Genomic DNA, 17409 nt, shown 5'->3' with positions numbered 1-17409 from the left:
TAAAATGTTGAGCTCTGACCCAGTAATCTGTTCAACACTTAAAGAGGAAATCCTTTGTCACGGTTTGAGAGTAGTAGGAATAATTTGCGCAATTCCCTTATCTATGGTGCAGACTGGCCACAGACTATTTCCTGTCTCTGCAGCATATTCATTTCATGCCACATCAGTGAGTCTCATTCTGATTTGAAATTATATTATTACACCACAATGAATGACAAAGGGCTTTATTCCTGAACTATGCTTCAAACTTAAAATTAACATTTTTTTTTTCTTTTTCATTGCCTGGTTCATTTATTAGCTAGCCTTTCACATTTTAATTTTTCTGAATTCAATTTTAACTGCTTTTTAGTGGTTTTTCCAATGTAGCTTGCTTAAATCACAAAATGTACAATGAACTCAGTCAAGCTCTAAAATGCTGTCAGTCAAATATGGCTAATTATAATAATTAATCCAAAATATAAAAATTAGAAAAAAATACACACACACTATTTGACTGTTGGAAGTGATTTGGGAATTGTTTGAATGGTATATTCACCCAAGGGCTTTTACTTAATTATTTGATCAATTCTTCCTTTATATAATTACCATCCTTTCTATTTTCATTTGTGATTCATCTCTGAACTATAGCAGAGATGCAAAAGTTCCCAGTTTGCACAGAAATCTCTCCCCCTACCCCAAAAAAATGACATTAAAAAGTCAGTTTTTACTTGTTAATATTACCTGCACTGATCTATGGAATTATCCAACACACCAGTCAAAACCAACCAAATGCATAGAATCATACCATCAGGAAATGTTACTGAACAGAAATAAGTCATTAACCCATTAAATCTATGTCAGTGTTTTTCTCCATATAATTCACCTAGCTCACTCTTCTGGTTGTTCCCTATAGCATTTTTCAAGCAACTCTCTAATTTCATTTCACACGACCTTATAAAACTCTACTTATATGTAGCAGAGAACTCCACATTGTGACTAACTTCTGTGTATCATTTTTTTCTGACCTCTCCTTTAATAATTTTTTGATTAACTTAAATTTATCCCCACTTATTACCAACCTGTGGAAGGAATCTATCACTATTTATCTTACCATAACCCTTCATCATCTATAAGATTTCTATTAGGTCACTCACTCCTCAATCCGCTCTGCTTCAATGAAAAATCCACTAAATACTCAAAATTTTACTAACTGTAACCTGCGTCCATGATAACATTCTTGTGAATCTATGTTATACCTTTTCCATCCTTTTGTTTCCTCCATTACAACAGTGACTAAACTCCAAAAGTACTTCATTGGCTGTAAAGCGCTTTGAGACAACCGGTGGTCATGAAAGGCGTTATATAAATGTAAGTCTTTCTTTCTTTTTTGTATGAAGTGGCCAAAAAGACACACAATACTCCAACTCAGTTTGACTAAGATCTTGTAGAAGTTAAACATTTCTTCCTTGCTACTTCATTCTATGCCTCTAGTCACAAAACAAAGGATCCTGTCTACCTTTTTAATAGCCTTGTCTATTTGCACTGTCACTTGTCATGATCTGTGTATCAGCACACCAAAGTCCTACTACTCCTTTACTCTGTTTAAAATCTTATTGCACCATGATAATGATTGCCAATCTGTAAAGTAATGGTTACTACATCTTGAATATTAAAGAGTAATTTTCAAATGATAGTTAAATGATATGATAGTACTCCTTTATAACAGAGACACTGGCATCACTGCTATCAGCCCAAAAATGCCAAGATAGGTTTGGATGAACATTTGATCTCAAGCTTTCACAATAAAACCTCTAGTTTTTTTTTGAACATCCCTGAGCAGGCAGCCAGGAGCACAGTTAACATTTCATCCAAAGGTCAGAATTTCTCATAATGAATACTCTCTCAATATTTTATTGGAGTGTGAGCTTGGATTATGTCTGTTCTGACCCAGAGTTGAAAGTGCTTCCAATTGAGCCAAAATGATACTGTATTCCTATGCTGACATTTTGTGGACTCTCAGACACATACCAGAATTTTCTGGGACTAAATTAGAAGTGAGACTGCCCATCAGATTGCATCATCATTGTCCAGTGCTGAAAATGGTAACATGAACTAGAAATGGTTTCACTTCCATGTAAATTAGGATCTTAATCCTGATAGTTCACTTTCAGATCCGCTCTTACTTCACTACAAATCATTTAATCCAACATAAACTGGATGGACTGTTAGCAATCTATTCTATTATATATATATATATATATTTGTAGTTGTACCATTTTATTTTTTCATTTATTGATCTCTTCTACTTCACTTTCCTTGCTGCAGCATCTCATTTCAAATAATCTTTTAAGATAAATCTGAGCTCTCACATACTGTAGACAGAATATACATCATTTTCTGATAGTAGTTTTCCTGCTAAAATATAAATGGCATTTCTTTTAAAGTCACAAAATCTCAAACAAGATAAAACTTCATAAATATTTTACATGTTCCAAGTACAGAAAAGTGATCCACACACAAGCACAACTTAAAAAAAAAATCAACATTAGTAAAACAGCTTGCATTTATACAGTGGCTTCCTAAAAGTAGGAGACATCCATAAATTCTAGGGGCCGAATTTAACTTTTGGTGCAAATCGAGAGGTCAGTGTACAGAGTGCGCTCGCCACCCACTCATTGTTGTCATGAGGCTTGAGCTATTTTGAGCCTCATTTGCATGGATCTGGCGAGCTATAAGTGCCGAACTGATGCTCCAATGTAGCTCGATGATTGGGCAGGGCAGGAAATTGGTTGGGTCTTATGCGGAGCCAACTATTAATCCGGGCCTCGAGCTGGAAGGTAGGGGTGGGATGGGGGGAGGTGAAGGGACCCACGCAGGAGCTAGCAGTAGCATGCAATTTTGTGAGATGAGGAGGAGAATGCCTCAAAATTGCAATGGAGATCCTATGACATAGGATCTCAATCTACATATTAAAAGTGGTCTCCCATCTGAAACAGGCAATCCAAAGGCCCCAACACCATTTTCAGGCCACCATCGTCTATTTATGCTGGGTGGCTACAGGTCAGAATTGTCGCTCAGATCTCCCCCTACTCTAGACCTCTTTTTTCCCCCATCTTCCTGCAGGCACTAACTTATGCTTGGGTACAATTCCATCAGTGCCAAAAGCCTTCCACTACTTCACCTAAATGATCATTTCTCATTTGTTGGCCAAGATAGTGAACTTTATCATACTATTTGACTGTGGAGGACATCACAAATAAGCCCAACCTTTTTCTCATCCAATGTTCACATCTGCATTTTCCAACAGGATTCACTGGATATAACAATCAGGAGCAGGAGCCCTAACTGAATGTTTTCTCTTCACTGGCCCCAGGAGTGCTTAGTCTAATTGTGGCTCCTCTGGATGAGATCTGCTAACTCAGCATAGACTGCAAATTGAATTGGGATCTTCTGGTATATATGGCTCTATAACACTCAAAATGGTACCTTTCTACACTATATAATTTATATTTAATGGCAAATAAGTAAACTTGAATAAACATTGATTGAAATTGGAGAATGAGAATTATGATTAAAATGTGGTCATGTGCTGATGCCCTTTGTACTATGCAGCATCAGGTGGTTGCGGAGAACGTTGGTATTGGTGGTGGTGATGCTGGTGTGTTTAGTGATGTTGGGGCTGATCGTGATGGGGTTCTAAGGACCAAGGTGAGATTTTTTTCAAGGGCACCGATGCTGCTGGAATAGATGGCAGGTGAGGTTGAGATGACAGAAGCGCCCTGTCAATGGTGAGAGAGATTGCTCCCAGGAGGTGACAGTGGATAGAGAGTTCACTGTAAACTCTTCCAAAGTGCATACAGCTCAAAAGTCTTTTCCAAATCCTGAAAGCTTCAGCTTCTGACATTGAAAAGTGAACAACTGTGAAATGGTGGCTTTTATATCACTTCTGCAGTTGTAAACTAACCAAAGCAATAGAGAGTCACTGGGAATACGACACCACTTACCTGACGTGTTCTCTGAGGCACTGAAAACCCGTCAAAAGGTTGGTAAAATTGCAAGTGCTTACTTTTAAACCTTGTAACTAGCATTTAAGTACCTTTTAATGATGTTAATTATCTGCCCCGCCGTTTGCTGTCAGGTCTGCGATCCAAACGCAGATTTGACAGATCAGAAACTCACACACTGGCGGGTTCAAAGCGGGTTTCCGCCCCACTGTCAATCAGCAGACGTGCCTCCAAACCCGCACTTGCATGCCTGGGAAGATTCTGGCCAAAGTGTACAACAACTCCACAAAATATGTATATATCGGTAATCTTCTCAAATAAACACAAAATCATGGTAGATGCATCTGAATAGGAACACCACAATAACAAGCAAATGTTACCTTTATCCAATTAATCTTACTAAGCAAAGAAGTTATGAGGAGTGATTCAATGCCTGAGCCTTTTAAATGAATGTTTCAACTAGCATGGTGTCAATTAACTGGCATGTACTGGATGAAGTGTTCTGAAGCCTTCAAACAAAATTCAATAGTCTAGGTTAAGGTACATGTCTTTACAAAATCTAGAACAATACCTCTGTTAATTTTTAACATTCAGGTTGCCTTCGTTGCACTTTTCAAACTAGGTTATTGGAATTCATTGTCACAGCACTATGGCAGATCATGCAGAGAGTGTTTATTTTGGAATTTCTTTAAACTAGAGCAGTTCTGCAATGATCTTGGACATCAGTCTGTCGGGACTATTTGAAAACTTAATCCCATCAACAGAAAACGATCTCTCCTTTTGACCTAAGGAGTATCAGATACTGTTAGCACAAACTTCAGAACTCCCTTTGTGGTTAGACTGTAAAAATGTTGTTGAGTGCTACCTACACTGTTCATTTATCTGGCTCACTTCACTCACCCCAGATGTTGGAAGTGGTCTGTCACGTTCTCTTACCACTAATAATGCTATTTACAAAGTAGTTTTCACATGTTGTGACAAATTTAAATGAAAACTGTTAACTCTGAAAGGATGTTAAAACGAGTTCCCAAAGCTGAAGGATGGAAAAGTGGACAGACTGAGATTAACATTTTTGGATGGCCACATGGCAAATAAAAAACAGCAAGTGGAATGAGTATCAATGCCGTAAATGAATAGGGTAAGGGGAGTGGTAGATTGTTGTTTTCAAAGGCTAGTGCTTTTATGTAACACATGCCACAACTGTCTCACCAATCTCAGCACCAGTGAACACTCCAGCATGTTTTATACTATCCAGTAAAGGACTGGAAGCCAGTTAAAACATACATATACCTTCAGGTTTTTTATCCCTTCATAAAACATTTTCAAGTGTTCATTGTTACTATTTATAGATGGATTTTGCTTTATAATTTAAACATTCTTTGTCTTTTCATCTCTCTTGTTCCTGGCCTGGTTACCTCCCTTTTATCTTTGAGCTTTTCATGATACTAGATGATTATTTATGGTATGGTGTGGTTCAATGGGCACTAGCAACCTCTGATGCATCACCAACATGGCCATTCATCATGTGAGAGCCTGAATAGTAAGTGTCAGCAGCTGTTGAACTATGGAGCTGAGTAGAAATCACAGCTAAGTAGACCTGTTCCTCACCTGGTGTCCATGCATGTGCATTGCCTGGACATAAGCAGTAGTGCGTTGGTTCATGGTATTTAAAAAACAATTGGACAGAATGTACAGTGACTATATATTGAGAGCAAACTGTCAATTTGTTCAATGTTTATCTTTCTTTAAATTCTCTATTTTTCTCAAAGCCAAATATAGTTTATCAATTGAGTTATTTACAAAGATGCAACAATATTTTCCCTCAAGTATTATTTACTTCAAACTACAGGAAGGTTTCTGCAATGTTACCCGGTAACTAAAGATGGTATTTTCAACTATTCCATCAGAACATTTTTATAAGTTTTGATTTCATCCCCACGGGGAATAACATGAAAGCTCCAGGACACAAATGACACTTTAGGATAAGTTTAGCATCCCATGCTCCCAATGGGGTGCCATGCTCGAAGGAGCCACAAGCCACAAGCCAGAGTTACAACACTGTTTGGCCGAAATTGCCTCCTTCTATAAGGCCCCTGGCTGCCTGAAAGCAGCGGCCACGGGTCGGTGCGGAATGGCCGCCGTGTCTCCGTGGAGGGGTCACCATTTTGAAAATTGCCCTTCCTCAGGTTTGGAGTGGTGTCCATTTTCCCACCATGTCGGGCACGCAATGACCCTGACCGACTGACAGGGACCCCCTCGCAAAATTGCCCCTTGGGGAATTTCCCCTTTGCCGGAGTTGCCCCGTGGGAGCAGCCCCGCCGCCACTTGGTGCCCCCGACAGCATACACTCTCTGTGGCATGGCGGCATGGCATGGCTCTGGGAGAAACTCATTTTTAAAGGGGGTAATATGTTTAGAGAAGCGTAGGCTCAATTTCTGTACTCTTTGGGAACTGCCTGTGTCCTAAATTGTGCCACAGTGGCCACTAATGAAACTTTAAGCTGGTAAATGTCAGAACTCCTACCATGTAAATTATCAACAGAGTCCAATGAATGTTGTGATTTTGCACAAATTTTGTAAATGCCATCTTATTTTTTTTGTCAGACGACTGCCATGTCGGGCCAACAATTATAGCCGCAGGTTCAGCCGGGCCGCCAACAGGCAACCTGGCACCCCTCTTGGGTGCCAGCCTGCTGGCCCGGCCGAAACCCTCCCTGGTGGCCCAGTGTTTGCCAGTAAAGTGGCTGCAGAGTTCCAGCGGCCCTCCCCTTTAACTGAAGGGGAGAGATGTTGTGGCGCACCAGTGCTGCTCCACCCTGCCCCCGCTTCAGCCCCGCTCGTGACGGCCACTCTGCCCCACCCACTTCCGCCCCCATGTTGAGGCCACTTCCGCCCCACTCAAAAAAAATCCCCGAGGTGCTGAATTTCGCCGGTTAGGCTGCCCCGCATTGGGGCGGCCAGAACACATCAAAAACGGTAGGTGCGCCTCGTTCCAGGCAGTGGACAATTTCAGCCCCTGTAGCTCCAATTCTCGGACCCATCCCCACTTCAAACATGACTCCCTACTGGGAGCACAGGATCGCTGATTATCATCTTTTGAGGGGCACCTGATTAGTGTAGAGGTTACAAAGTAATAAAAAATTCTAAGCGAAAATGTGATTTTACATCATAACTGCTGGAGTCCATACCGAGAAAATTCCACCAATATGTCAAGTGTCTTGCAAGAGAATTTATCAGATCAAATATAGATATTATCAGCAATGCCACCATTGTATGTTGGCATGATTATCTTGCTCAATATTCTATCCCCATTCATTTACAAACTTTGTGCAAAATCAATTATACTCATCGGAATCTGTCGATAATTTACATGGTAGGAATTCTGGCATTTGCCAGTTTATAGTTTCATTGATGATCACTATGGCACAATTTAGGGCACAGGCAGTTCCCGAAGAGTACAAAAATTGAGCCTACGCCTTTCTAAATATATTACCCCCTTTAAAAATTAGTTTCTCCGAGAGCCTTGATTCAGCTGTGATAAACTACATGTACAAACAGTCTGCTGATGCTCATTGTCTAAACTCTCACATTTAAGAATAGGCATTGTGACAAGATATTTGAAAGGTGCCAAAACCTGTAGAAATATAGCCCAGCAAGAGTTAGTACAGAATGGGAGTATGTGTTTGTGTGTGTGTGTGTGTGGGTGGCGGCAGGGGGGGGGGGGGGGGGGGGGGGGCGGGGTGATGAAGGAAGGGAGGGAATGAGTTACATGTCCTATTTTACAATCAGAACAGACTTGTTAGTGAGGGTATGCAACACAAGGTCCTACTGTAGGTCATTAGAATTTGCATTAACTTATTCCAGAAAGGCATCTGGCATTAAAAAAAAAGATTTTATTTGCATTGTTTATTTTCATTGTACTGTATCACAGTTGAAACTTTTTTTTGTCAAAACTATGTTATTAATGCAAGCTTTCAAAACAATGACCTTGAAATTGTGTGGTAGAGTAATAGCATTCACACACTTAACATTGGTCTGAAATTCTATTGTCCATTATTTTAGTGGAAGTTTTAGCCCATTTATTAAAAAAAAGGTTGAAGCTTCTACTAAAGCAGTGGAGAGAGGAATTTCAGACAAATGCATATGTTATTGGCCCACAGTGAACCTTCAAGGCCAAGATAACAAATCTTCAACAATCTTGGTGGTTCAATAAAGTAAGATAACAGAAGCTTGGAACTGAGAGCTCCTGATGGTGACTATCTATAATTGTGGAGGAAATACTAAACAGAATTAACATATTTAATACCTACCTTTGCCCCTGTTTCAGCTCATCTGATATTCCAACACACTCCTGACTGGCCTCCCACATTCTACCCTCCGTAAACTTGAGGCCATCCAAAAGTCTGCTGCCTGTGTCTTAATTCGCACCAAGTCTTGTTCACCCATCACCCCTGTGCTCGCTGACCTACATTGGCTCCTGGTCCGGCAACACCTCGATTTTAAAATTCTCATCCTTGTTTTCAAATCCCTCCATGGCCTCGTCCCTCCCTATCTTTGTAACCTCCTCCAGCCCCACAACCCCCAGAGATATCTGCACTCCTCCAATTCTTGCCTCTTGAACATCCCCGAGTTTAAGCAATCTACTATTGATGGCTGTGCCATCAGCTGCCTTAAGCTCTGGAATTCCCTTCCTAAACCTCTCCGCTTCTCTACCTCTCTTTCCTCCTTTAAGATGCTTCTTAAAACCTACCACTTTAACAAAGCTTTTGGTCATCTATCGTAATATCTCCTTATGTGCCTCGGTGTCTTATTTTGTTTGATAATGCTCCCGAGAAGTGCCTTGGGACATTTTACAACACTAAAGGCGCTATATAAATACGAGTTATTAATTTGACACTGATTAAAATCCAAATGCTTTCTAGATTTTTATGAATTTAAATTTAAGAAAAAAATTCAATTAAATCATATTCAAATCTTATAGAAGCAAATATATAACCTGTGGTTTGGAGGAGATGGTAAACCGATGACTTTTCTGCCTATACCAGTGATTCAGGAAGATATTAGATATCCCATCGCATTATTTAATGAAATGCAGGGATTTCTCCTGGAGTTTTATCCAACATTCCTCCCTCAATCAATATCACCAAAAACACATGAACTATGAATACATTGTTAGTTGGGGCATGCTGCTGGTGCAGAATGATTTCAGCCCTTAACTACATAACAATAGTCACTGAACTCCAGCAACAACTCATTGCATAAAACCCTTTATGGTGTTTCAACATGATATTATATAAATGCAAGTATTATTATAAATAATATGGGCAATAAAACCAGAAAAAATTGGAAATATATGGCTGATCTCTCAAAATAGACAATTTTGTGTTTCGGATTAATGGAGGTCTCAGCAAAGGGTTTTTACCTGAAACGTTAAACTCAATGGACTTACTGTGTACTTCCCACATTCTCTGCTTTTATTTCAAATTTTCTTTGTATCTCCTAATATAGTTATGTAATTATTGGTGCATTCCTCACACTAATTATATCTGATCTTAAGCAACTTTATAGACTGCCTATAATCAGTTCTCCCGATTATTAAAGCCCAATTTTTATCTCCCAAATTTAAGGAAAAGCTCACGACCTGAATCATGTGTAGGGGTTTGAATCCTTTTTTCAAGTACAGTCCGTGCACTTTGTATACAAATAGTTTTTACATTAAAAGCAAAACATATTTGATGGAAAGAATTAGCCTCATCTCCTGTTGTTGACACTTAATTGAAAATCAATACAGAAGAAAAGATTGCTCTTATGTCACTTGCCGTTATGACTTGCATTACCTTTGCTCCTTCAATTCAGCATTGGATGGGTATAATCAAGCAATTTGAGCGACTGAGTAGTTTTGTTTTTCTTCATGACATGGACTTGTTACATTATTCTTCCCAGATTCAAAAGGTTTGTTTACCAAATTACAAGTTTTAGATATCTGAGGCAATGGGGAAGCAAGTCATCAAGATCTGAGTGCAAAACCACAAGCACGCCAGTCACAACATTTGCTTTGCTAACCACATTAGTGACCCTGCTTGTTTAGCAGGTTAAGGGTTAACAGAAACCAACTTTTTTGACAAATAGCTTAGTTGTGCTGAAAGTTGGTGAAGTAAAGGCAGAAAGCACACGGGAACTCGAAGTCAAGCCATTATTTGTGTTTACTGAAATTATGACTTTAATTGTGCACTATTTACCAAATGCTCTCATCACTGAAAGAATGCCAGGGTGACTATGTCTATAAAAACAGTCAACACTTCAGGCGAGAGGCTGGGAAGTGCTTACATACCTTTGAAAACTTGCTATTCTGTGGTGAAAGCAATGAGATTAAGAAAACAAATAAGTACAAGGGATTCCACATTAATACGTGATTAATAATCAGAGCTTTAATCTTCCAGTATTTTCTTACCTTGGATCAAAGTGAATCCCCATTGAATACAGAGGACAGTTGCTGTGAAAAGTCCGGGGTACATTTTCATTCCAGCTGAAATGGCTAGTCCTATCCTGGATCTGTTCTATGTGCAATCCCAATAAGAATCCGACAGAAATTTCAGTACGGTGCAGATTAGGCACTTAAAAAAAAATCCCAAGAGGCAGGTGCTGTGTCTTTTACTGACTCAGGTCTTGAGTTTCTCACTTTATGAAACTTTCAATTTCCCGCAGCTCTTAAAACTCCCAAATTCTTCATCATAACTCCAGCACAAAGCCAATTCCACTGAGGGATAGGAACATTGTTAAAAGTTGCTTGGTAGTTTCCTATCTCACTACACAGTGCAATGAAATCTGAGCTGAGTTTAGGTGGTGCTGGGCTGGTTCTCAGCCTCCAGATCCTTTATAGTGTAATACAGCGGAAAGCAACTACGTCAGCTACTGCCAGAGGGAGCCCATTTACTGTCAGAACCAAAACTGCAGCAATACGAGCTGCCACTGCTAAATACACTGCAGTAACATTTTGATGCTTTCATTTAAGACGCAAAAAAGGGTTTAAATATATCTGCCCAAGCTCTTCTGTATGATTTCTCTTGTGTTTTCTTCCTCTCTCTCTCTCAGATCTATTTTGATGGAGCCAAAACACAAATCCTTAACTTCAATTTCAAAGTACGGCTGGAAGTAGCTGAATATGATTAAAGAGCATAAACTTATTTTACTACTGTAACTCTCTTGCTTTTTAATGTCTTTTCTATTTTATTTCTCTTCTTACTTTACTTCAGGTCTAGTTTGACACTTTTTTTCCTGCTTTACACTTTTTTGGTCATATATTTTATTTTGCTGTACTATTTTGTCACATGGTACTTATAAGGGAATAGATCGAAAAGACTTGCATTTATAAAACACCTACCACATTACAGAAATGTCTCAATTAGTTTGTGCAGTGAGTTACTTTTGAACTGCAATGGCTGTTATGTTGGTAAGCATGGCAGTTATTTTGTTGCAGTAAAAATTGCCAAACAGCAATAAAATGAATGGCTCATTAATCAGTTTTTTAGGTAGCAATGATTCACAATGTTGACCGGACACTAGGAGAAATCCCTGCTCTTCTTTGACTAGTGCTATGGGTTCTTAGAGAATACAGGCAGATGAGAACGTAGTTTAATCTCTCATTCAAAATTTATATCGGCTAAAATTGACCCTTTTTATAACCCCATTAGCGCCTCCAGGAGCTACTAACGGGACGCAATGGTGTTTTCGCCCGGGCGAGGGGGGGTGATAGCGCCTCGGGGAAATTGCCCCAGAGGTTTGGGGGGGCGCTGTTCTGGTAGCACTGCACCCCACAATTAGCGCCCGGGCCAACAAACACCCGGCGATGACGATCGACTGGGGTGCGAGACTGGCATGGCTGATATCAACGGCAGCTTCACGGGGAGCGAAGCTGGCGGACCTCCGTTACCAGGGAGCCCCTTAAAGGGGTGGCCTTTAGAGCCTCGGGCCACCATTTTATTTTGTTGGCCGACTCTTGCGTTGGCTCGACAATGGCGGTCCTCGCATCGGCTGGACCGCCATCATGCAGCCCGGAACTCCGTTTTGGGTGCCGTGCCGCTGACTAAGTCGATCCCGCCCTGGTGGGCTAGTGGCAGGCCACTAAAGGGGAGGCGTGTTGTAGCACATCAGTACCATGTAGATGCTCCGTGTTGCGCTGGCTTCCTGAGCACTCCACTGCCTTGGAGGGGCACAAATGCCCAATTCCGCGTCTGGGATGGGACTTCTGGGCCGGGCGATTTCGGCACCGATCAGCTTTAACAATGCAGCATTGCCTCAGTACTGCACTAAAATATCAGCCTAGATTATGAGTTCCAGTCCTGGTAAGGGGCTCAAATCCACAACCTTGTGATCCAGGAGTGAGAATGTTACCAATTGTGCCAAGCTGAATACATTAGCACATTGGAGTTGTTGATACAATTATACGTATACTGATTATATATTTAATTTCTTACTTTTTAGCCTTCCTTGTTCCTTACCATCTCCTTTCAGCCTAGTCTTCCTTTCATTAATTCTTGTAAATTTTCTTTAAATTTGGATCTACTCTACTGTATTTAAATTATCTTTTCTGCCACTTCTTCCTTGTTCTCTTCTTCTGGGAAGACTGAAGCCATTGTTTTCGCTCCCCGCCACAAACTCTATTCCCTAGCCACTGACTCCATCCTTCTCCCTAGCATCTGTCTGAGCCTGAACTAGACTGATCTCAACTTTGATGTCATACTTAACCCTGAAATGAGTTTCTGACCACATATCCGTGGCATAACTAAGACTGCCTATTTCCACCTCCGTAACATCACCCGTCTCTGCCACTGCCTCAGCTCAACTGCTGCTGAAACCCTCATCCATGCCTTTGTTACCTCTAGACTTGACTATTCCAACTGGCTGGCCTCCCACCTTCTACCCTACGTCAACTTGAGTTCATCCAAAACTCGGCTGCCTGTGTCTTAACTCGCACCAAGTCCCGTTCACCCATCACCCCATGCTCGCTGACCCACATTGGCTGCTGGTTAAGCAACGCCTCGATTTCAAAATTCCCATCCTTATTTTCAAATCCCTCCATGGCCCCGCCCCTCCCTATCTCTGTCAATTCCCCCAGCCTCACAACCCTCTTTGATGTCTGCGCTCCTCTAATTCTGCCCTCTAAAGCATCCCTGATTATAATTGCTCAACCATTGGTGGCCATGTCTTCAGCTGCCTGGGTCCTCTGGAACTCCCTCCCTATACCTCCCCACCTCTCTACCTCTCTTTCCTCCTTTAAGCCGCTCCTTAAAACCTACCACTTTGACCAAGCTTTTGATCACCTGCCATGATTTCTCCTTATCTGGATTGGTGTCAAATTTTTGTCTTCTAATACTCCTATGACGTGCCTAGGATGTTTTACTACATTAAAGGTGCTATATAAATACAAGTTGTTCTTGTTGTTTTCATTCTGTGTTTCTCTTGTTCAGCCTTTCCCTTTTATTTGGTTTACCTCTTCCCTTTTCTTTGTTTTTTTTAATATTTGGTTGTTACCTTTTATCTTCCAACACATTATCTCCAATTGTCCTTTCTCTCTTTATCTTTATTTCCCACTTTAAAATGAAGTTAGAGCACTGATCAATGTTCCTCACCTAGAGGCCAATTCCAGTACTCCTGCCAATATCGTGGCTTGGATCAGCTGACTCAGCACAGACCAAAGATTGAAGTTCGGATGTTTCTGAACTGTATGCTTCAGCTACTCACTTTGCAGTATTTCTTAATTTATTGGAACAAAAACGTGGGCAACATAATTGGGAACGGTGCCATATGGTTATGAATACAATATAACTGTTTTCTCTTTGCCTGGAAAAATAAAACAATAATTGGTGCAGTTAAGTGTTTGTAGTCTGTTCTTCAGTTTTTTACACAGTTCAGTCTCAGAGTACCAAACTCTCCCCCGGGCTTCCAAGCTCTGGCTTTTTTTCTCATAGTCGCAGGCCACCAGCTTCTAACCTTTCTTCTTTGCCTCTTAATACCCGCTCTCACCAACAGACTTTCAATATCCAGCCTCTCTTCACCCATCCCCATCAGCTTCCAATTCCTTCCAGCTGCTGTTGTTCCAGTAGCCAGGCTTCCCACTCCAAACTCCCTCCACCTCTAAAGGTCCAGAATACTGATCTTTCTCCAGCTTCCCACTTGTGACTTTGGACCTTTCTCTCTCCAAGCCTCCATCCCCCAACTTTCTTTCTTCTATTTGCCTCCAGCTCTGTAGCAGGATGCATACTGACTGCTGGTGACTGGCAGTGTACTGGGCGTTGGTCGCTGCTGAGAACTGGTGATAGACTGCTGGTAACTGGCTGCGGACTGGATGCATTTTGGCTGGCTGCTGGTGGATGGGTGTGAACTGGTTATGTTTTGGCTTGCTGCAGGTGGATGGGTGTGAACTGGTTATGTTTTGGCTTGCTGTTGGTGGATGGGTGTGAACTGGTTATGTTTTGGCTTGCTGTTGGTGGATGGGTGTGGACTGGTTATGTTTTGGCTTGCTGCTGGTGGATGGGTGTGGACTGGTTATGTTTTGGCTTGCTGCTGGTGGATGGGTGTGGACTGGTTATGTTTTGGCTTGCTGCTGGTGGATGGGTGTGGACTGGTTATGTTTTGGCTTGCTGCTGGTGGATGGGTGTGGACTGGTTATATTTTGGCTTGCTGCTGGTGGATGGGTGTGAACTGTTATGTTTTGGCTTGCTGCTGGTGGATAGGTGGCATCTGTCTGTTGGTTGTGGATGGGTGGGTTGTTGTGACTGGCTGCTTCTCGTGGCTTGCTGCTGGTGGTTGGCTGATTTATGTTGGTGGTTAACTGATCGGCTGTAATTTGGATAGCTGCTGAAGGTAGACAAGCGCTTCCCATAGGTGTCTGGTGACTTATAATGGTTGCCTACTGTTGTGTGCTAGCTAGGTTGTGGTTGCTGGTGGTGACTAGTTGGCTGGCCATTCTGGTCTATATTGTTCAGCAACCTATTGGATTAAATCACTGAGCTACCAGGGAGCATGTTTTCTGTATTACATAGTGTTATTTTTAACATATTATGAACTAGTACGTACATGATAAATTACTTATTTAATCTATTTGATATTCCATGGCATTGTACATGAGGAGTTAAGACCAAGTATAGTCTTCAGGGGAAGCAAGGTTAAAGGGCGGGCTATAACTTGCCCAGGATGCATAGATGCAATCCAGTTCCCATTTTAAAGTCACACATTCCATCCTTATGGTAATAAAATACTTTAATTTTATATTACATTTCATAGTTAAATGGAAAAACTTATGGCAATTTAGGAAACAGGGAGATAGAGTTGGTTGGATTGTAGACTATTCTTTGCCGTGCAGACCGAAGAGCAGGGAGATGCAAGACTGAGCTGATCCAGTGCCATCACTGGAGAGAGGCTAGAATTACAATGTGACAGGTTTACAATACAGTTTCCAAAATAAATATGAATATAGGAATTTATAATAGAAAATGTTGACAGAAGAGTATGAGGAAAAACACAACAGGAAGTAAGGTTTTAGATCGGAAGTGTGTGCAAATATAAGATTATAATGTTAATAAATATAAGAAAAAGTATACTCCAAGTTGCTAGAAATATACCAAATAAAGCATCAACAATTTCTGAGGGGTGGGATATGCCCCAGAACATCCTAGAATAAAAATCCTATACAGTATACCAACCTCTAGAATTACTACTACACTACTGCCTATAATCATCACTTACCCCGTGTATTGTAACTGGGTTTGAACACTCAGCATGTGCGAGTCTTGAGCACTAAACAGACACCCATAGCACAGCTAGGTGGAGCCTGATCATACCATGAAATCCTGTCATGAAATTCCTTTAAGAAATGAAAAATGATGAGTTGTAATTGCAGTCAAACAACTTGAACTGCTCCGTGTATAAGGAGGACTCCTCTGGGCTTCTAAATCTATGTGCAGTTAGATCCTACCTGAACCTGTTCTTGTCACAGCAAGAAGGTAATTTTAATGTTGCTTTTGAAGTCCAGTAAATAAGTGGTTCTTCTATAATAAAATAAAAGTTTCAAGAGCATTTTGAATTGAAGCAAGGATGCCTTACCTTCAGGGTAGAGAACTGAATAAGCACGATCACTCTGTGCATAAGTAATAAAATTGTTGTTGGTATTGCATGCATAGGCATGTCATTACCTTTAAATTTACATATTAATTTAATGTCTATTAAGAAATTTGAAAGATGTGTTTGGATGTAAATTCAGATAATTTGCATTCAATGTCATGCTTGTGAACAGGGAGGAATTAAAGCCAAGGAATCTGTTTTAATTTACAATCCAAAGTTTCTCCCCTAATTTATCTCTCCCCAACCTGCCTTTCTTAGTGTCAAGTGCAGGATAATCCAGAGCACTGAGTTCTTTATTGACAACCCTTGCAATGCCACATTTCTGCCACCTGCAAAGTGGTGGAGCTGTGTTGAAAGGTATTCATTCTTCATTTTACATGCCATTGCCACCAGTTTATGATTACTATCTTAGATCATAGAACCATGGAATAGTACAGCACAGAAGGAAACCATTCGGCCCATTGAGTCTGCGGCGGCTCTTTCGAAGAGCAATCCAGTTAGTCCCACTCCACCACTCTTTCCCCATATCTCCTTCAAGTATTTAGCCAATTTGCCTTTGAAGGCTGCTATTGAATCTGTATCCACCACCCTATCAGGCAATGCATTCCAAATCCTAACCACTCGTTTGCATATAAAACATTTTTCTTCATGTTGCCTCTGTTTCGTTTGTCAATGCTTTGACATAATGTGGGGGATTTTCGAATTCTGCCCAAAATGGGCAGATATGCTGCTCGCCCATTCACAGGGCCACCTGAAAATCCCATCGAGCGGGCATTAGGCACCCACAGGGCAGCTGAGGTGCTCCTCAACTGCCGGCTGTCCATTTCTCATGATTGTCATGAGGTTCATTTGAGACATCACACTGACTGTGTTCTTTATTGTTTCCGTCTCATTTTATTTTCTGGATGTTTCTTATAAATTCATAGCATCAAGCACTGACTGTGGAAATGATTCAAACTGGCTTGCATTTAATTTCTGTAAGGGAATAACGTATTTAACCAATAGATCCTACATTATGATCCCAAAATACATTGATCTCTAGTTTGTATGATACGATGGGTAAAAAGTAAATACAGGAAACGTAAATGCAGAAAATTACTTTAAATTGTGTGAGTCAGACAAGGACAGAGATTCAAACTAGTAAAAGAAAGAAAAAGAAAGGCTTGCATTTATATAGCGCCTTTCACAACTTCAGGACATCCCACAGCATTTTACAGTCAATCAAGTACTTTTGAAGTGTAATCACTGTTCTAATGTAGGAATAACAGCAGTCATTTTGCACACAACAAGCTCCCACAAAGAGCAAT

The 17409-nt window shown here is 40.8% G+C and overlaps 1 protein-coding gene across 1 annotated transcript in view; it reads right to left on the bottom strand.

Annotated features, from left to right (window-relative positions):
• kdrl (kinase insert domain receptor like) overlaps positions 1-10801 on the bottom strand; it is a 262118-nt gene extending 251317 nt beyond the window's left edge. Inside the window, exon 1 of the mRNA XM_070882714.1 lies at positions 10434-10801. Within this exon, the coding sequence (XP_070738815.1) occupies positions 10434-10503 (70 nt within the window). The 5' untranslated portion in view covers positions 10504-10801. The remainder of the gene's footprint in view (positions 1-10433) is intronic.
• Between the last annotated feature and the right edge of the window lie 6608 nt (positions 10802-17409).

The sequence above is a fragment of the Pristiophorus japonicus genome, chromosome 6 (genome assembly GCF_044704955.1).
Source record: "Pristiophorus japonicus isolate sPriJap1 chromosome 6, sPriJap1.hap1, whole genome shotgun sequence".
In the NCBI taxonomy this organism is placed as follows: domain Eukaryota; kingdom Metazoa; phylum Chordata; class Chondrichthyes; family Pristiophoridae; genus Pristiophorus; species Pristiophorus japonicus.
This window is presented reverse-complemented; position numbering and strand designations above follow the sequence as displayed.